General features: G+C 38.3%; 1 protein-coding gene across 17 annotated transcripts in view; it reads right to left on the bottom strand.

Annotated features, from left to right (window-relative positions):
• LOC129639166 (uncharacterized) overlaps positions 1-22,109 on the bottom strand; it is a 290,740-nt gene that overhangs the window by 74,874 nt on the left and 193,757 nt on the right. For 4 of the 17 annotated variants that reach the window (XR_008708252.1, XR_008708270.1, XR_008708267.1 and 1 more), the window contains 2 exons: positions 15,543-15,604; positions 3,047-3,732 (listed from right to left, as the gene is read on the bottom strand). The exons of 1 other annotated variant lie outside the window; for it this stretch is intronic. Coding sequence is in view for 7 of the 16 variants with exons in the window: in XM_055564215.1 (XP_055420190.1) it covers positions 3,710-3,732; positions 15,543-15,604 (85 nt within the window). In the remaining 9 variants the exon portion in view is untranslated. Of the gene's footprint in view, positions 1-3,046; positions 3,733-6,126; positions 7,791-10,312; positions 10,866-15,542; positions 15,605-22,109 lie in introns of those variants that run through there. 12 more of the 17 variants (XM_055564116.1, XM_055564200.1, XM_055564122.1 and 9 more) reach the window with 6 other exon arrangements.

The raw sequence follows: 22,109 nt of genomic DNA on the forward strand, positions 1-22,109 counted from the left end.
AGAAAGCTGAGTGCCGAAGATTGATGCTTTTGAACTGTGGTGTTGGAGAAGACTCTTGAGAGTCCCTTGGACTGCAAGGAGATCCAACCAGTCCATTCTGAAGGAGATCAGCCCTGGGATTTCTTTGGAAGGAATGATGCTAAAGCTGAAACTCCAGTACTTTGGCCACCTTATGCGAAGAGTTGACTCATTGGAAAAGACTCTGATGCTGGGAGGGATTGGGGGCAGGAGGAGATGGGGACGATGGAGGACGAGATGGCTGGATGGCATCACTGACTCGATGGACGTGAGTCTGAGTGAACTCTGGGAGTTGGTGATGGACAGGGAGGCCTGGCTTGCTGTGATTCATGGTGTCGCAAAGGGTCGGACATGACTGAGCGACTGAACTGAACTGAACTGAAGTATTTGTTGAATGAACGAATGAAACGATTTATTACGATGTCCTTCTGAAGGAGATAGGGTGGATTTCAGAACACACTTGGAGGAAATTGCTAGAAAAGGGAAGTGGACGTTGAGCCTCCAACCAATAAAATCTGCCTTTCTATTCTGAAGAAGATTTTGAGTAAGTCAGTCTTCTGCGAGCTGTGGGCTGCCACCTATGTGTCTCATCAGAAGAAAAACACCATTTCAACAGGTAAGCAGAACTGATCAATCAAATGTTCTTTATGCGTAAGAGTTCTGCCTCAATTTGGAAATACTCAGTTTTCTTGGTATTAACAATAGTAAAGCCAGTACTTTTTCTCTTTTAAATAACTTGTACTTTACAATGCTCTTAAAGTGATGTTGCACTTTCAAAACCATCATACACTCCTATGTCTGAAATTCAAAATAATCACTCTCAAGCAGTATAATCTCTAAAGTGAGAATTCAATATCTTCTGCCATTAACAACATCATTAATAACAAATGTCTGTTTAATTACTCTTGCTAAGATTAAAAAGGCCATTATTCTTGTAACTTGAGAAATTCATTAGCTGGAAAAGGCTGTTTAATGCCAAATGCACTCCTTAAAGATGCAGTCCCCGATATCTGAAGGTATTTCTGACATTCATGCATTTGCATTACTTTAAAAAAGCGCTACCCACTGTGCCGAAGATCATGCTGTGACAATAAGCAAGCACTGTAACATTTCAAAATCAGAAATGAAGCTCCATTTTACAATACCATACAGAGTCTGTTCTTTCGAATATTTAAACTACACAGTGAGCCCATTCCTCATCACTCACCTCTCACTAATTCTGTGCTCATACAAATCCTGTACCAACACAGTGCATCTTAAGGTATGGTTAATATTCATAAGCACCTCCTCCAAAGGGATTCAGAGCCATAACTTAAGATCTTTGCAAGTCAATTTTAAAGTCTGAGACTTCAAGGAATTTAGACCCATTAAATGAAAATTACAAGATGGGATTTAGAACAGCATCTTTCTTAATCCACTGTTTCAGCTCAATGTATTTTTAGCACAGAAACCTGCTTAACATTTACTGAAAATGAGATCAGTGTACTCACAGAAAGCAATACAAATTGCTTCAGTGGTCATGGTTACATACCAAGCATTGGCTCATGCTTTCCCTTTTTGCCCCAGTGAACAATAAAGCAGAGTCACCAAACAAGCTATAATGAAGCCTATCTCCTTGCTTCTAGGATTGATCTACTTACTGAATTTGATTCACACTTCATACTCTTTATGTTTTAGGTTCTGAGAGACAAGACTTCAACAACAGAGGGCCAGGAAGAATTGCAGAGTTCGAGCCAACCAAGGCAAATTAACTATCTCATAGAAAGTTGCTGCTCAGTCCATCCTAGAGGAAATCAGTCCTGAATATTCATTGGAAGGACTGATGCTTAAGCTGAAGCTTCAATACTTTGGCCACCTGATGCGAAGAGCTGACTCACTGGAAAAGACCCTGATGCCGGGAAAGATTGAAGGCAGGAGGAGAAGCAGGCGACAGAGGATGAGATGATTGGTTGGCATCACCGACTCAATGGACATGAGTTTGAGCAAGCTCTGGGAGACAGTGAAGGACAAGGAAGCTTGGTGTGCTACAGTCCATGGGGTCACAAAGAGTTGGACACAACTGAGTGACTGAACAACAGAAAAGAATGAATGTCTTGACATAAGAGAAAGGTCCCTCTTCTTTCTTTCCTTCATGTAGTATATAAATTGAGCATTTCTTCTGTATCAGAAACTAGGGTACCAACTAATCTAAAGCTGAGTAAGACATGGTAGCTACTAAGGAGTTCTTACAACCTTGCCAAGGCTGCAAAACTTTTTGGCCAGGAAATGCAATCCTATTGTAGGTGCTGTGCTAGACATTTGGGCAAGATACACCAGAACATGAAAAGGGAGTGAGAAGTTCCACAGTTAGTAAAGGCATATGAAAAGGCATAGAAGACTTATATTTTGATTGGTCTTAAAAATAAAGTAATTGAAAAATTTCTTAGTTGCCCTTACATATGTTAAGGCACAATGGGTGAAGGGAGAGCCTGTACTAGTCTCAAATTTTATCCAGTGAGATTGATTCCTGTTACTCCCTTGCACAGGAACACAGTTCATCTTATCTTTCTTGCTTGTTTATTTCCATCTGCCTAGAGAGATACAGGAACCAGTAAGTTCCTGGTTTCAGCACCATTTGCCACATTGCTCCCTGGGATGCTTACCTTTGAGAAAGGCAAAGTCTTCTGAAATTTATCTAACCAATTGTTACCTATTATTGCTCTCTGTTACATTGCATGGTGCTCAAAGTATAAACTTACAAATATCTTAACCAAAAGCAGAAAGCTGATTTTTCTTCATTTCTCTGTTTGAAAATATGATGTCCACATGATTTTAAACACTTGGGATGATTAGGTTTATTAATGGTGTTGTAAAAATTTGTGATAATAGTCAATTAAAAGTAATGCATACCCAATTATTCAGAAAACAAGAATATCTCACTCTAAGCAAGAAACTCTCTGTTAAAGTTAGCCATCCATGGAATAGGTTGCCTTCTAACCTGCTAAAACCCCTGATGCTGGAAGTAGAAAAGGCAAAGCACACTGATATTAACTAAGGAAGTCGATAAATATCTTTATTTTAGAAAGGTTATTTGGATTATATGACCTACCATCTTGAAGATTTTTATCATTCTATAAAATATGGTTTAAATAAAAATAATTTCTATAGTAATCAGCTAGTTTAAAAGTCTCAAGGCAGCAATATCTGTTTGTTCTCTCACATAAAAAATGAAGGTATCAAGAACAAGTACATTAGTCTTGGCATGTTTCCTTGCTTGTAACTTTTTACTAACTTAACGCCTATGAATTTTAATGAATATGAGTAACACAGGGCCAAAAGCATGATAGTAAGCTGCATCCTCATCTGTATTGATGACTCTCCTGTAAACATAGAGCGTTCTTTATGTGATGACATGAACTGCTCTCTGAACCTGGCTGGAGCTTAATGTCCGAAATGACCTGTGCTACCCATCCCTGAAAGAAGGCAAAGAAATCACGGATGGAGCTTCACCTGGGAAGACTCGAGCTATTAGAGTTCTGGTAGGGACTCAAAATGGGATTCTATCATCACGGAGTCCTGGGGCTTTTAAAGACCGCAGACAATCACATTGAGTCTCCTGGGGCTGTGACGCCTTCCACACGTAGACGGCCTGGTGTCCTCATAGAGTCAGCAGCTTGGCCTGAGTCTGTCCAGGCATCAGCTTGTCTCTACCTTATGTCTTCAGTTTTGAAGTTTCTAGTGAAGAAAACCTCATTTAATTTTTCACAGAATGAAAAGTAAGAAAAAAAATGCATTCAAATAAACCGCGTTTTCTGGAGAACCTTCTCTTATTCTGCTTCAACATCCCTAGTCGCTAGAGCTCACTCGAGAGAGGATAAAAGGGTCTTCTTGCCAAATTCATTTGATCTCATTGTCAGACTACTTAGGTTGCATGACTGGGGGTTTTACTCAGAGCATGCTTTTCCTCATACACATATACAAACACATGCACACAGATATTTTAAACTTGAGTTTGCATTTCCATGGGAACTAAATAGACGTTTATAGTACAGATAAAAATGAAAGGAAAAGAGACTTTTTTATTCTATAAAAGAATCATTTTTATTCTGTGGAACTCTATGGGGAAAATCTAAAAGGTAAGAGGAACTTCTTAAGTGGAAAAACAATTCAGTTTTGCCATGAGCATCAAAATTTACACAAAATTGGTTGAAAGTCTCACTTAGAAGAAAATGCATGTGTGTGAATGCACATGTATGCGTGTAAATGTGCACACATATATAGAAACAGATAAATATGAAATGTTCCAAGCTATTTACCAGTAGTGAAGTTTTGACTTTATAAAATCCATGAATATAAATTACATTGAAATATTTTACACAGAAATTAATTCTCAATGAAAGTGATCAAGCTTTCATTTTATAAAATAAATAACTTCACAAATAGCACAAGGAATTTCACATTTGATACACTACCTTCAATTTGATGCTTTGGTTATGGGTTAGAACAAAATTTTGCCTCAGAGTTTTGAATTAAAGACAAACTCATAGGAAGAGGAAAGAATGGAGTATGTGATTCTTTGTACAGTTCTAAAGGGAATGTTTTTAACTAGGTTCAAGGAAAAAAGGCAAAGATTTAGTACAGAGGTAAAGGAACTCAAGAAGAGGCATGCAGCTGAGCTACTGGAATAAATATCCTTAAACCAAGGACTAAAGCATCATATATAATTTGGAAAGACTTCTCTCCTAGTCTGTCATTAACTACATCTCTTTTCACCCATGTGTTTTTTCAAGAACTCAGTATAGACCTACTCTCTCTGCTTCCTAAGTCATTTGAAATAAAAAAACTTTTTTAGGTGTTTATAAAAGAATAATTAGAGTGATGCTATAGTGTATTAGGTATAAGTCCAAACACTTCTAATGCCTAGCTCGGGTAAAATGTATAACTTTGGACTAATCAACTGTGGCAAGGTGAATAGAAGCACATTATATGAAAATGGTTGTCCCTGCTGTTACTAGGTGAATTGCAGGGGGATAGTAGTCTTCAGAAAAGTGGCTGCAGTAAATTCAACCACAGTCCTTGTGTACCAGGCAGATTTCAAAGACTATGCGAGTGAGAAGTATAGCCAGGAATCACAATAAGTAATGAGGGAGTTACTTGATCAATTATTAAGCTCTGGATTAAACAGAAAGACAGAAAGCTGTGTTGGAACCAGAGTATTGGTAGATAAATTACAGTGAGGAGCATTAAGCAGTTTTACAAATTTTTTGTCAGCTATTTAAATAAATAATTGAAAGGATAGTATCCATTTTAAGTATATAATGATTTCAGAATGTCACCTGGGAAGGTTCTCACAGAAAGCCTCAGAGTTATGTACAGTCTTTGAGAATTTTCCTTAATCAAGGCCCTGTTCCTTAGACTTGCAGTCTCTAATACTTAATTTTTTTAGGGTCAGAAAGCAAATCCATCTAAGAAAATTTCTCTACTGAATCAGTCATGAGACTGTTACACAAGTTCCAGTGTAATATCTCACACACACACACACACACACAACACACACACACACACACACACATATGTATAGTTGTAGATATACACATACACAGTGTGATATAAACTCCAATACAATACAGCTTCACATGTGTCAGAGTACTCATGCGACTATGATAGGCGCATTCTCCTTGAAATTAAACATGGCGGTAAACAGGCATATGAAAAAATGTTCAACATCACTAATTATCAGAGAAATGCAAATTAAAACTAGGAGGTATCACCTGCTGCTGCTGCTGCTACTGCTGCTAAGTCGCTTCAGTCATGTCTGACTCTGTGCAACCCCATAGACGGTAGCCCACCAGGCTCCCCGTCCCTGGGATTCTCCAGGCAAGAACACTGGAGTGGGTTGCCATTTCCTTCTCCAATGCATGAAAATGAAAAGTGAAAGGGAAGTTGCTCAGTCGTGTCCGACTCTTAGTGACCCCATGGACTGCAGCCCACCAGGCTCCTCCATCCATGGGATTTTCCAGGCAAGAGTACTGGAGTAGGGTGCCATTGCCTTCTCCAGAGGAGATATCACCTAACACTTATCAAAATGGGTATCATCAAAAAGTCTAGAAATAACAAATGTTGACATTTGTAGGGCAAAGGGAACCCCAGTAGAAAGTAGAGGAAAAGGAGCTCTAAAACAAGGTACATGATATTGTAAATTGGTGCATCCACAATGCAAAACAGCAAGGAAGTTCCCCCAAAAACCAATAAAACTACCATGCCACACAGCAATTTCACTTCTGGGTATACAACTGAATAAAATGAAAACATAAATTTGAAAACATACATGTATTTCAATATTCATAGCAGCATTATTTACAATAGTCAAGATATGGAAGCAATCCAAGTGTCCATCAACAGATGACTGGCTAAAAGATGCGGATTACATACAATCAAATATTAGCCACAAAAGCAACAAAATTCTTCCATTTGCAGTAACATGGATGGACCTAGAGAGTATTATGCTTAGTGAAATAAGTCAGACAAAGAAAAATATGCTACATTATCACTTAATCTAAAAAAAAAACTAAAAGAAAAAATGTATATAACAAAGCAGAAACATATTCACAGATACAGAGAACAAACTACCGCTTACCAGTGGGGAGATAAAGGGGAGGGACGAGATAGAGGAATGGGATTAAGAGATATAAATTACTAAGTGTGAAATAAATAAATAAGCAAGGATATGTTGTACCACACAGGGAAAAATAGCCATTATTTTATATAAACTTTAAAAGGAGTATAATCTATAAAATATTGAATCACTAAGTTTTAACACCTGAAACAATTTTAATATTGTAAATAAACTATACTAAATAAAAAAAAAACATGGGAAATAACTTCTTAAACTTATCTTACTGACACCACTGCATGTGTTCATAAAGTATGCTTATCACGTTGTCTGTATAGCAAAATATAGCAAGCTACCTAAATTAATGACATTTGTTAAAGTATAATAATATGAGAGAACAGATAATCATTTAAACGCTATATATTTTCCAAATGAAAAGACCCATCCTTTTTGAACTATATGCAGTCTGTTTTTTTCCAAAGGACATATGAGAAGTAAGTTCATAAACAGAATACTATTGCTAATTTACAATGAGAAATACATTTCAGCAATCAGAATTGTCCAGATGATGGGTCAATTTTATTCCTAAAAGCAGACTTTTAAATAAAAATAAAGAGCTTTCTCAATGAGCATGGAATTAGAACAAGATAATTTAGTTAGCTAAATCAATGTTTAGTGGCATCGGGATAAGAAAGTCTTATGTCTCCATTTACAGATATTGAAAATGATCTTTTTATTAGGTTTGGAATACTTAAAGATTGTTGGCTACAACCTGCTGTAGTCTTTCCTTTAGAAATCATGGTTTAGCAAATGGGACCACATAGCTCAAAAACCATTTAGCTATGGAAGACTCCATCCCTTGGGAAAGAAGCGAGGACACACCCAAAGCTTATCTCTGTGACCTTTCTTTCTCTAGACTTCATGGTCAACTACTCCTCTTATTGTTGGACAAGTTTAATATCTTTATCCAGAATAGAGTTTACCACAGTGTATCTTTGAAGCAACTTCACATTTCCCAGCTTTGACACAGTTATGTTAAATTTTTAATTTAACTTTTCAGGACAATCTCATTTTCCTCATTTCCAAAGTCTTCAGGGACACTTCATCCTACTTCTCACATAGTCAATTTGCAAATCTACAAGTTCACTTATTCATTACCCTTCAGTTTCCCAGGAATCTACTGTAAATGAGAGAAAGTGAATATTGGTTACAGGACGCTTGAAGGTTTTCTGTCTTACCCCAGCTGACTCACCCATAGGCTAGCCAGGAACCTTCAGACTGAGTCACAGGAAAAATCTAGGACTGACTTAGGAACAAATCTAAATGCAGAATTTGACCCTGAAAGAGATAATCCACAATTCAAACCCACAGTGAGTCCATGACATTAGAAAGAGGCAATATTTGAAGTCTACAGTTGGTTAATATCATGGTGTTCAGTGGTATCTTAGTTGTGATTACAATCCCACTCAGTAGCAAGATAAATGTGAGAATACGCCTATTTCTCAGACAGAAGGTACACTGTTAATTCATAATAAATATTAAATAAAACAAAGTTGATCCAGCAAGATCAATAGCAAACAAAATAAAATTAAGGGCAAATAGCATTAATGGAGATAAAAAGGGAAGCTACATAATAAAGAATCCACCAATCATATGTTTTAATTGACTCTACATATACCTAAAAAATAGGATACTATAACTGACTTTGCATATACCTAAATAGATAAAAGAAAAACCTTACAGAATCATGAGAAAAATACTGACAAAACCTCAATCAAAATAGAATATTTTAGCATTTCTCTTTCTGAAACTGACAAAACAAACCAACAAAAAAAGTAAAAGATACATAAAATTTGGACAACACATTTAAATGTCTCTCCTTATTAGATATATTTAGAACACTGTATTCCCCCAAATATAAAACATAAATTCTTTTTAAACACAGAAACCTTTATACATTGATCTAGTGTTAGGACACATAGAAACCTCAACAAACATAAAAAGATCACGACCACCCATACCATGCTATCTGACCTGAATGAAGTTAGGTAAAGAGAAGAATCATGTGATATCCCTTAAATGCAGAATCTAAATAGAAATCATACAAAGGGATTTATTAACAAAACAGAAACAGACTCACAGACATAGAGAACGAACTTTTGGCTACCAGAGGGAAAGGGTTGGGGGAACTGATAGTTTGGGAGTTGGAGATCGACATGTACACACTGCTGTATTTTAAATGGAAACTAACAAGGACCTACTGTATAGCACAGGGAACTCTGCTTAATGGTGTGTGGCAGCCTGGGTGGAAGGGGAGTTTGAGGGAGAATGGATAAATGCATATTAAGGCTGAGTTGTTCTGCTATGCCCCTGAAACTCTCACAACGCTGTAAACCAACTATACTTCAATATAAAATAAAAATAAAATAAAAAGTTAAAAATAAAAAAGCAATGAATAATGAAAATACCATAGTGTATGTTTGAGACAAAGAGCAAATTGTAAAACAATGCTTTAATGAAAAGTAAAAGGGAAAATATAAAATTGATAATTGAATACCAATGAAACAATTGAAACGATTACATTTAAAAAACTTGTGGAATGCATCTAATGCAAAATTAAGAGGTAAGTTTACAACCAGAAATAAATTTGTTGAAAAATTAAAATGATTCAAAAGAATTAGCACAGAACCTAGAAAATCAGCAAAGGACCAGAATAAAATCAAAGTAAGATATAGGCAAAGAACAATTAACATAGTAAAAGTAAATCGAAGAGAAAAAATTACAGAAATTATCAATTTCTATAGTAAGTGTGAAAATATAGAAAGTTGGTACATTAAAAAAAAAAACTAGTGGGGAAACACCTATAAGACTGATAAAGAGAGAAAAAGAAAACAAATTAAAAGTATTAGTAATTTTATAAAAATGAATACAATCACTAAAAGTGTCAAGATTTTTTAAAAATCAAAGTGCTATAAATAAATGACATTTAAAATTTTCAAAGAAACATTTACTTTTCTAGAAAAATATACATTATCAAAGTTAGCTAAAGAATAAGTGAAAAATTAAAGGGGTTATGAATATTCAAAAACATAAATTTTTAATCCAGAATCAGTTCCCATAAAAACAGTTCCTATGAACTGTTCATAGGATTTCTGTTCATAGGAACAGAAATCAGCTCCCATGAACTACAGACAATTTTAGAAGTGATTCTAGAAATGACAGAAAAACCTTCAATAAACAGACAATTCCTATCTTCGAAATCTGCTCAAGAGACTTGAAAAGAATAAAAGCATAAGTATGATTCCCAAACCAGACCAGACTACTCACAAAACTTGAAAAAAATGGATTCTAAAATTTGTATTTAAGATTAAAGGACTAAAATAACCATGACAATCTTTAAGAAGAAAGAGAAGAAACAGGAGGAGGACCTTACTGAATAACAGAACATAATAAAGAGTCCAGAAATGTACCTACAATAAGCGGCAAATTTGAGGGTTTCCCTGTTGGTTCAGATGGTAAAGAATCTGCCTGCAAGGCAGGAGACCCACATTCAATTTCTGAGATGGGAAGATCCCCTGGAGAAGGGATAGGCTACCCACTACAGTGTTCTTGCCTGGAGAACCCCCATGGACAGAGGAGCCTACCAGGCTACAGTCGAAGGGGTCACAAAGGAGACAGACATGACTGAGCACACATGTATGCTACATGCTATAAAGGATTAAGGTTTATAAAATAGATCAACATTTATTAAAATTGACTTTGAAAACAATGTTGAATTGAAATAAAGAATTTATAGAATGATGCATAGTGTAACATGACCATGATTATTAACTTTTTGTGTCAATTTGACTGGATCATGAGGAGCCCAGATATTTGGTTAGACATTATTTCTGAATATGTCTGTGAGGGTATTTCTGGATGAGATTGACATTTGAATCTACTAAACTTAGTCAAACAGATCACCATTCCCAATATCCAATGGGGATATCCACTGGCATCATCCAATCCAATCAGGGCCTGAATTTAAAAAAAAAAAAAAAAAAAAAAAAAAGTGGAGAAAAGGAGAACTCTTTCTTTCAGCCTGCCTTCTGAGATGGGACACTGGTCTTCTCCTGCCTTTGGACTAGGACTTCCACCATCAGCTCACAAGCTCTCAAGTCTCTGCGACTGAACTAGAATGTATACCATCAGCTCTCCTGGTTTCAGGCCTTTGGAGGAAGACTGAACTATGTCACCAGCTTCATGGGTCCTCACCCTGCAGATGGAAGATGATGGGACTTCTTAGTCTCCATACTCACTTTTTTCAACTACTTATAGTAAATCTCTAAGTTTAAAATGACAGATGGATAGCTAGACAGAGAGAAAGAGAGAGAGGATAGAGATGAAGCAAAAGAGAGAGAGAAAGATACTATTGGTTCTGTTTCTCTGGAAACAGCCAAATACAATGACTTAAGAGTAAATCTTTCCCATATATGAAGAGAAAGTAGAAAGCCCTTCTCTCCTAGCTCTAGTGGAGTGAGAATTAAGGTGAGGTCCACGAATAGACCAGTCAGTTCAGTCGCTCAGTCGTGTCCGACTCTTGACGACCCCATGAATCGCAGCACGCCAGGCCTCCCTGTCCATCACCAACTCCAGGAGTTCACCCAGACTCACGTCCATTGAGTCAGTGATTCCATCCAGCCATCTCATCCTCCTTCGTCCCCTTCTCCTCCTGCCCCCAATCCCTCCCAGCATCAGAGTCTTTTCCAATGAGTCAACTCTTCGCATGAGGTGGCCAAAGCACTGGAGTTTCAGCTTTAGCATCATTCCTTCCAAAGAAATCCCAGGGCTGATCTCCTTCAGAATGGACTGGTTGGATCTCCTTGCAGTCCAAGGGACTCTCAAGAGTCTTCTCCAACACCACAGTTCAAAAGCATCAATTCTTCGGCGCTCAGCCTTCTTCACAGTCCAACTCTCACATCCATACATGACCACAGGAAAAACCATAGCCTTGACTAGACGGACCTTTGTTGCCAAAGTAATGTCTCTGCTTTTGAATATGCTATCTAGGTTGATCATAACTTTCCTTCCAAGGAGTAAGCGTCTTTTAATTTCATGGCTGCAGTCACCATCTGTAGTGATTTTGGAGCCCAACAAAATAAATTCTGACACTGTTTCCACTGTTTCCCCATCTATTTCCCATGAAGTGATGGGACCGGATGCCATGATCTTCGTTTTCTGAATGTTGAGCTTTAAGCCAACTTTTTCACTCTCCACTTTCACTTTCATCAAGAGGCTTTTTAGTTCCTCTTCACTTTCTGCCATAAGGGTGGTGTCATCTGCATATCTGAGGTTATTGATCTTTCGGGGTTAAATTTGAGGAGTCTACAGAAACTCTAAATATCTATAAGGAAATTCAGGAACGTTATAGTAAGAAGCTTATTTCTGCAGAGCCTGATAAAAGTTGCAAGATTCTAGGACTAGTTTTGGAAAGTGAGAGAGCAGAACAGCAAAGTGGGGTTTCCCTGGTGGCTCAGCAGTATAGAATCTGCCTGGATTGCAGGAGAGGCAGATTCATTTCCCAGGTCAGGAAGAACCCCTGGAGAAGGAAATAGCAAGGCCTCCAGTATTCTTGTCTGGGAAATCCCATGGACAGAGGAGCCTGGTGGGCTACAGCTCACAGGGTCACAAAAGAGTCAGACACGATTTAGCAACTAAATAACAAAAACAAGAAGAGGAAGGTACAAGGAGGTGGCTAGAGATGTGAATGTGAGACAATGCTCCTAGTTACCCATGGTCTGTGAGCAGGGGCTTAGAAGTTTCTACATGCCTTCGTGGTTATGGAGATTCTAAGGGAACTAGTTAAATAGCACAGATCAGGAATCAAGATCAAGAAATTTTAGTGAGTTTTAGTAGGCTGCATGCAAATAGCTGGGACCATGGATTTAAGTTGTTGCCTTCATGACAACCACAGAAGCCATCTGGAACTATTCACACTATTTTCATTGCCACCAATCTGTGTGTGTGTGTGTGTGTGTGTGTGTACACACGAAGTCATGTCTGACTATTTGCAACCCCCTTAGACTGTAGCCCACCAGGCTCCTCTGTCCATGGGATTTTCAAGGTAAGAATACTGGGGTGGGGTGCCATTTCCTCCTCCAGGGGATCTCCTTGACCCAGGGATCAAACCCACATCTCTTACGTTTCCTGCTTTGGAGGCGGATTCTTAACCACTGGGCACCTGGATTGCCACCAATCAACCCAGATGCTATCGAGGGATAGAAGAAATTCAAAGAACTAGCATTTTTATAAAAGCATTTGACTTTAATGAAGAGGTTAGGAGATCACTGATTATCAAGATTTCTTCCTGCCCCACGTCCCTGAAACTACTCAGTAAAGGAGGAGGCTATGAGAAAGATTACTTACAGATTGCCTCTTCAGTTCCAATTTATAAATTTTGGCCCTGCTGCTGCTGCTGCTGCTAAGCTGCTTCAGTCGTGTCTGACTCTGTGCGACCCCATAGATGGCAGCCCACCAGGCTTCCCCGACCCTGGAATTCTCCAGGCAAGAACACTGGAGTGGGTTGCCATTTCCTTCTCCAATGTGTGAAAGTGAAAAGTGAAAGTGAAGTCGCTCAGTTGTGTCCGACCCTTAGCGACCCCATGGATTGCAGCCCACCAGGCCCCTCTGTCCATGGGATTTTCCAGGCAAGCTACATATCCACATTTTGGAAATCCAGTTTCACACATTGCTTATCAAAGATCTGTGCCATATATTAAAATGAGTTTTCCTACAACTGGTTAAAAAATAATAATGCTTCATGTTAGCTTGACTTTATAATAGCGCCTAATTGAACTGTTTGAAAGCTTAGTGGGGAATCTACCACATAACATCTACTACTTAGGCAAAATTTGTTGGTATGGTCACTTGCTGAAGTGCCCAACATTCTCCCCTCACCGACTTAATGAGTAGGTCCTTTAAAAGCATGAGCTTTATTAGTCCTTTAAGACATCTTTAAATATCTTAACTGAACTGCTCCTACGCTTTACTGTCTATACTCAACCAAAAACAGCATACTGGATCAGAGGCTAGGTGAGGAACATTTTCCTCTTCTTCCTCTCCATTTAAGTTCAAGTCAGATATTATTTTGAAATTAATATTTATTTGGATAAAATAAAAAACCCATGGACCTTCTTATGTTATTATTCTGAAACTTTTATTGCTATTTTTGTACACATCTTTCTTTCCCTCTCCCTTCCAATCCTTATAACTTTATCCTCACTAGGGTTCTTCTGTGTTAAAGCAGATAAGCAAAAGTGAATCCTTACTTTAGCCGGAAGGCAGCAGGCATAAGAAGAAAAAAGAAATGGTGGTCACAGTCGAAGGACATGCTTTTCAATAGTGGTTCAGACATTTCAGGAAAGCTTACTCATCTCCTTTCATATCTGCTGGTATGACCACCTTATTCTTCTTTGTCAGATTGCCTTCAGGGTTATCTGCTGTTTGAGTGTCATTACAAAAGTCAGGTCTGCTCAGGATCATGTCAGAGAATTTATCCCTGTGTCCTTATTTTAACTCCCCGTTGCTTCTTCCCAGCACTGCACTCTGGGTCTTAGCCATACTTGGTGTAATAGTAGTTGGGTGCCTCACAGCATCACTTTCTCTCTTAATGTGAATACCAATGTTATGCAAATGCCGCAAGAGCTTCTCAGATTATATGGTTTTGCTGTGAAATTTAAACAAATACTGAGTCCCTTGTGGGAGGAAAATAAAGCATCCTCAGAAAGTGTTACCTCTATAGTTTATCACACTGGGATTACTATTCACTTAACAAAATAAAATTTCAAAAAGAGAATTGTATTTTATAGGTATCTTACAAATAAATTCATACTTTTTTAAAAGCATGCTGTTTAACTTTGTCTGGAATCTTACCTTCTGCCCCCCAAATTAAACAGCTTAGTTTTCCACTGTCTAAGTATTTGCCTTACATGTGAATAATACAGTTTAATCAGATTTTCTAAAGCTTTTATTAGATTATTTCAAAGTGCATAAATAATGTAATGTAAGCCTACTTTCATATTAGATACCTTCTGTGGCAGCTCACACAGCTCAAGTTTTTCTTTTCTTTTTTTTTTTTAATTAAGGCGATTCCAGCAATCATTTCTGACTTTTGTGGCATCTTTCTGCAAATCCTATCTACTTTACTGCTACATTGAGGTTCATTTGTGTCATTCAAATCTTTGCTCTTTAAATATCCACTTATAAATTTATTATGGCAATACATTCATATCTTTACATTTAATCTGAAACTTCGATAACAAGCAGGAGATGGAATAAATGAGTAGCAGACACACTTGACAAAATTAAAATGCTCTCCTGTCAGTGCCCATATGAACTATCACAATGACAGAATAGCATTTTAATTTTGTCCAGTTCTTCTTTCACTCTTCATTTCTCCTTCTCCATCTTGCTGTGGAAGCTTTGATAAAAGATCTAGACCTTAAGTGCCCAACATCCTCACAAAAACGTCGGAGGATGTTTTAGAAGCATGGATTTTGAGTGACAGAGATGAACTTCGCCGCAGCACTGCTGCAGTGGGGAATTTATCATTTTGTTAATTAAGAAGGGTTTTCCAATAGTCACTCCAGAAATTGCCTCTGGAATATCATTAATTAACAATCCCACTTCCACCATGGGAGGGAGGGGGAAGGCCAAGCAGCAAAACTGACAAAAAGAGTCACTATTAAAATATACACACATACAAATTTGAAAAGTACCAGACAAATTTGGAGAGGAGGAGGAGAATTATTTAAAGCTGGTATTATAGGATCAGCAGAGTTAAACAAAAAAATCCAATGCATAGCCTGAAAGCTATCTCGGTTCACAGGCCTTGTGCTAGTCTCCAAACAAAGTCAACAGTTTAGAAACTCTTTATCTGAATGAAATAATTTACCATGTTGTTTGGAATTTGAGGTTTGTTGTTTTCTTTCCTTTTCCATGATGACAGTTTCCTTTCTAGGGAAGAAGAAAACAAGTCTTTTAAAAAAATTTTTTTTCCTGTTTTCTTATTTGTTAAGTATCCAGGTAACAAACTACTTAAAATCAACCAAACAAAACTTGATAATTGGCCCCTCTCCCCATCTGAACCACACAAGAGTGTAACCATGACAACCTGTCGTTTAGAGCAGACCATCTCCTGTACCTTTCAGGATTTAAGTATGTGAGAATCTATCCATTCCTAAGTGGAATCATCATGCCGAGAACATTTTGTTCTTTATTGTAAAGGAAAAAAGAAGCCAGTATCCTAAATAGTTCTCAACAAGGTGTTCAGGTAAAATAGAGGTTCAGTGGCTGTGAAAGATACAGATATATACTCTAATCTGAAGTCCTTTCTTGTAAGAAATAAACAAGTAGACTTTATGAAAGGGTAATAATTAAAGCCACAATGACTGCAGCAGGGTAGCTTGCTAAAATCTTAAGTTTCCAAAATAAGAAGCTTTATGGTTAGAAAGTAGCAGATTGCAGCAACAGACCCTCCAGAATTTATAAAGGAGTTTGATGCTTATTATAGTCACAGTTGGGCTTCCCTGGTGGCTCAGAAGGTAAAGAATCTGCCTGCAATGCAGGAGACCTGGGTTCAATCCCTGGGTTGGGATGATCTCCTGGAAAAGGAAATGGCAATCCACTTCAGTATTCTTGCCTGGAGAATTCCATGGACGGAGAAGGCTGGGCTACAGTCCATGGGGTCACAAAGAGTTGGACATGACTGAGCAATTATTAACAAAGAAATGTGACCTTTACCATAGTCACATTTAGCATGAATCAGTTAGGTACTATTCACCTCTTTTGTTGTTGTTTTCCTTTGGCAATCAAACCTTAAAACAGAACTTTAGCTATCTGGATTTCATAATACTTGGAAACTGTTTTTTACTTCTAGTGAGAGAGCTTAACCTGGCCAGGAATAATCCCATAGACTCTTAATCATCAGTCGTCCCAAACTGGAAAAGAAGCTTTAAAAGTTATTCCTTATTAAGTAGATCAAGAATTTTTTTTAAACTATTAAAGTACTCTCAGTCATGACTAAAATCAGCTTCCATTCTATCAATGAAACTGGCAGTCAACTTCTGCATTCCCACAAGAGTAAGAACATAAAAAGAGAAACTGTGCGTGTTAGTTGCTTAGTCGTATCCAACTGTTTGTGACCCCAGGGACTGTAGCCCATCAGGCTCCTCTGTCCATGGAATTTTCCAGGCAAGAATACCAGAGTGAGTTGCCATTCCCTTCTCCAGGGAAAAAGAGAAACTGGTAAGTGAATATTTCAAGTTGTGAGGTTAATGGAAATGAAGCAAGTTTTCTTAGAGCTGGGTATGCTCGCTTTGCAGTCTTTACATCAAGGGGCTTTAATGGGTATCAGAAGAAAAATCAAGGCTGAATTTTGCCCTTTCCATTGAACATGCTGACAGCAGATGTTATTTCTACCTCACTGGTATGTGGGGATCACTGTGAATGTTATTAACACTTTTTTCTATATACAATATCAAAGTCACCTGAGATAATTCTCCAGTTCCTATTCAAGTCTCAATTCCTAGTCAACAAATGTTTTGCTGTTGTACTTGTTTAGTCATTCAATCATATCTGACTCTTTTGTGATCCCATGTTCTGTAGCCCACCAGCTGCTCTGTCCATGGAATTTCCCAGGCAAGAATACTGGAGTGGGTTGCCATTTCCTTCTCCAGAGGATCTTCCCGACCCAGGGATCAACCCTGCATCTCCTGCATTGGCAGGCATATTGTTTACCACTGAGCTACCAAGGAAGCCCCAACAAATGTGTTGTTGTTGTTCAGTCTCTCAGTCATGTCCGACTCTTTGCAACCCCATGGACAGCAGCATGCCAGACTTCCCTGTCCTTCACCATCTCCCAGAGCTTGCTCAAACTCATGTCCATTGGGTCAGTGATGCCATCCAACCATCTCATCCTCTGTCATCCCTTTATTCTCCTGCCCTCATTCTTTCCCAGTCAGGGTCTTCTCTAATGAACGGGCTCTTCGCATCAGGTGGCCAAAGTACTGCAGCTTCAGCTTCAGGATGCCCTTCCAATGAATATTCAGGACTAGTTTCCTTTAGGATTCACTGGTTATATCTTCTTGCTGTCCAAGAGACTCTGAAGAGTCTTCTCCAACACCACGGCTTACCGAGCATTTATTGTGTGAAGGGTAAGCTAAATGCAGTGGGGCATGGAAAGAAGCAACAGTCAATTTTCTATGACTTTCTTATGAAATTTTAGGGCTCCTACCATCCTGTTGCAAGGACCTAGCAGGGATGTTGGCAATTTTTTTAATTTACAATTTTTATTATTTTTATTTTAAAATTCTAAAATTGTATGAACTTTAGGCTTTGCAAAACCTAGGTGCCTCCCTATCAGGTTTCACTGAGTTTAATGGAAGCACCTTCAGACGTGCATGTTTTTCTGTGAGGAATGACTGCAAGAAGAGCTTAGGAAACTGACTAACAGTGTTGCTATAGGTTTAAAGACTTTTCAAGGAAAAGAAGAAATGTGGCCTAGGTGATATAATGATAGAAACTATAAAGTGCTCTCTGTTTTACTGTTTGGGGCATCCTTATTTAAAGCTGTTTTGAATATGTGGAAAGTTTCTGGCCTTAAGTTAAAGAAACCATTTGAGAAATTCTCTTTTGCCAGTAAATGTATGAAGTCTAAAGTGAAAGTATGTAAAAGGAATATATATATATATATATATATATATATATAATTTGTGTAATACATAGCCAATTACAATCCTAATAACTACCACATATTGACTACATATTTTGTGTTGAGCAGTATCCAAAAAAAAAAAAAAAAAGAAAAAAAAGTTACAGACACTGGAATCAAGTAGAACCCTGCAGAGTCCTCACCCCCAAGTAAAAATCTGAATAGTTAACGATCAGGACAATAGAGTCACAGACTCAGTGTCTGGTGCCCATTTCTTAGTTGCTCTCCAGATATGGAAACTGCCACCAAAGGAAGAAGAAACTAATTGCATGATTACCATACTATAGTCATGATATAAGCTGCTTCACCTTAAGCAGTACTGAGACTATAGCTCATACAATTCTAAGAACTGTTCTCAACAGAATGAGATTAACACTATTACTCATAATAATCTATATCTTCATGGGCATGAAAAGAACTGTAGCTTGCTCTCTTCCTATATGTAAGCAAACAACTAAAACTGCCAGCATAGCCCCACGTTGACATCTTCCACTCTGAGAATACAGCACCCTTTGTCAGCATGAAGTTACAAAAGATAGACCTTCACCACTAATCCCATAGAAATGGAATGATGTTCTGTCAAATGGGGATTTGTAACCAGCTTTTTGCCAGAAAGAGCCCTCTGCAAGAGGCTGACACTTCTGTCTACGTTAAGCCAGGAACTTCCATGCTCCATTCATCTCCAGCCCAAGATCACCTCTCAAACCTTTTAATCACAAGATACCTTGCCTAATTTCTCCATTATTTTCAGCAATCAATGAAACAGACATGAAGAATAAGTGATTAACAGATGACCAGATCTCTTCCATAGTGTTCCCTTCAGTAATCTCCCAAACTGTGTGACCAAACCTTGTGAACAAGGTAACAGCCAGAGGAAGATCACAAGTCAAAAAACCTGCACACAAGTCTGCACACCATGGGAGATGGGGACAGTTGTGATCCCCTATCTCAACGAATATCTAAGATTTCCTCCTTGTATCCCTTGCTGGGCATACACGCCGAGGAAACCAGAATCGAAAGAGACACGTGTACCTCAATGTTCATCAGAGCACTGTTTATAATAGCCAGGACATGGAAGCAACCTAGATGTCCATCAGCAGATGAATGGATAAGAAAGCTGTGGTACATATACACAATGGAGTATTACTCAGCATTAAAAAGAATACATTTAAATCAGTTCTAATGAGGTGGATGAAACTGGAGCCTATTATACAGAGTGAAGTAAGCCAGAAAGAAAAACACCAATACAGTATACTAAAGCATATATATGGAATTCAGACAGATGGTAATGATAACCCTGTATGCAAGACAGCAAAAGAGACACAGATGTATAGAACAGTCTTTTGGACTCTGTGGGAGATGGAGAGGGTGGGATGATTTGGGGGAATGGCATGGAAACATGTATAATATCATATAAGAAGTGAATCACCAGTCCAGGTTCAATACAGGATCCTTGGGGCTGGTGCACTGGGATGACCCGGAGGGATGGTACGGGAGGGATATGGGAGGGGGGTTCAGGATGGGGAACAAGTGTATGCCCGTGGTGGATTCATGTTGATGTGTGGCAGAACCAATACAATATTGTAAAGTAATTAGCCTCCAATTAAAATAAATAAATTTAAATTAAAAAAAATAGTTTCATGGTTAAGCAGAATCTTCAGAGGTGGTTTTTGAGGAACACTGGGTCCACCGTTCTTCAAATCCACCATATTTCTGAGTCTACCATCTTGCCAGCATTCAGATTAAAAGCACCTTTCCTCCCTACGATTGTGAGTATTGATTTTATAAGCTGTGAGCAGCAGAACCCCCATCAACATTAAATCTTCATAACAAACCTGTATATATTATTATTACCTCCATTTTACAGAGGACTCTGAAAGCAAAAAAGAACTAAAGAGACTCTTGATGAAACTGAAAGAGGAGAGTGAAAAATTTGGCTTAAAACTCCACTCAGGAAACTAAGAAAATGGCATCTGGTCCCATCACTTCATGGCAAATATATTGGGAAACAGTGGAAACTGTGACAGACTTTATTTTGGGGGGCTCAAAAATCACTACAGATGGTGACTACAGCAATGAAATTAAAAGATGTTTACGCCTCAGAACTAAGTTATGACCAACCTAAACAGCATATTAAAAAGAGAGACATTACTTTTATAACAAAGGTCCATCTAGTCAAGGCTATGGTTTTTCCAGTGGTCATGTATGGATGTGAGAGTTGGACTGTGAAGAAAGCTGAGTGCCGAAGAATGGATGCTTTTGAACTGTGGTGTTGCAGAAGACTTTTGAGAGTCCCTTGGACTGCAAGGAGATTCAACCTGTCCATCCTAAAGGAAATCAGTTCTGAATATTCATTGGAAGGAAATGATGCTGAAGCTGGAACTCAATACTTTGGCCACCTGACGCGAAGAGCTGACTCATTTGAAAATACTGATGCTGGGAAAGATTGAAGGTGGGAAGAGAACGGGAACAGAGGATGAGATGGTTGGATGGCATCACTGACTCGATGACATGAGTTTGAGTAAGCTCCAGGTGTTGGTGATGGACAAGGGAGGCCTGGCATGCTGCAGTCCATGGGGTCACAAAGAGTCAGACACGATTGACAGACTGAACAGAACTGAACATCTTAATAGAAAAAACTATTAACTCACTGCTTTTTAACAATAAATATAGGCATTCTGACAAAATTTTGATTTGAAATGATAATAACACCTCCCTTGAAGTAATTTGACAAAATGAATTTTTCACCTATAATATTTTCATTCCTTTAAAACTGATAGCTTTATTTCTAAAGAAATCATTGAAATGAGGGAAATATTTATATCCAAAAATGTGTCAGTATCATTTATAATAAAAAATTTAAAATATTTAAAATTAAAGGTATATTCAATTCAGTTCAGTGGCTCAGTGGTGTCAGACTCTTTGCGACCCCATGAACCACAGCACGCCAGGCCTCTCTATCCATCACCAACTCTCAGAGTCCACCCTAACCCATGTCCACTGAGTCAGTGATGCCATCCAAGCATCTCAACCTCTGTTGTCTCCTACTCCTCCTGACCCCAATCCCTCCCAGCATCAGGGTCTTTTCAAATGAGTCAGCTCTTCACATCAGGTGGCCAAAGTACTGGAGTTTCAACTTCAACAATCAGTCCTTCCAAAAAACACCCAGGACTGATCTCATTTAGGATGAACTGGTTGGATCTCCTTGCAGTCCAAGGGACTCTCAAAAGTCTTCTGCAACACCACAGTTCAAAAGCATCCATTCTTCGGCACTCAGCTTTCTTCACAGTCCAACTCTCACATCCATACATGACCACTGGAAAAACCATAGCCTTGACTAGACAGGCCTTTTTGGCAAAGTAATGTCTCTGCTTTTTAATAGGCTATCTAGGTTGGTCATAACTTTCCTTCCGAAGAGTAAGCGTCTTTTAATTTCATGGCTGCAATCACCATCTGCAGTGATTTTGGAGCCCCACAAAATAAAGTCAGCCACTGTTTCCAGTGTTTCCACATCTATTTCCCATGAAGTGATAGGACCGGATGCCATAATCTTAGTTTTCTGAATGTTGAGCTTTAACAACTTTTTCACTCCCTTCTTTCACTTTCATCAAGAGGCTCTTTAGTTCTTCTTCACTTTCTGCCGTAAGAATGGTGTCATCTGCATATCTGAGGTTATTGATATTTCTCCTGGCAGTCTTGATTCCAGCTTGTGCTTCATGCAGCCCAGCATTTCTCATGATGTACTCTGCA

Source organism: Bubalus kerabau, chromosome 1, assembly GCF_029407905.1.
Source record: "Bubalus kerabau isolate K-KA32 ecotype Philippines breed swamp buffalo chromosome 1, PCC_UOA_SB_1v2, whole genome shotgun sequence".
Classification (NCBI taxonomy): Eukaryota; Metazoa; Chordata; class Mammalia; order Artiodactyla; family Bovidae; genus Bubalus; species Bubalus kerabau.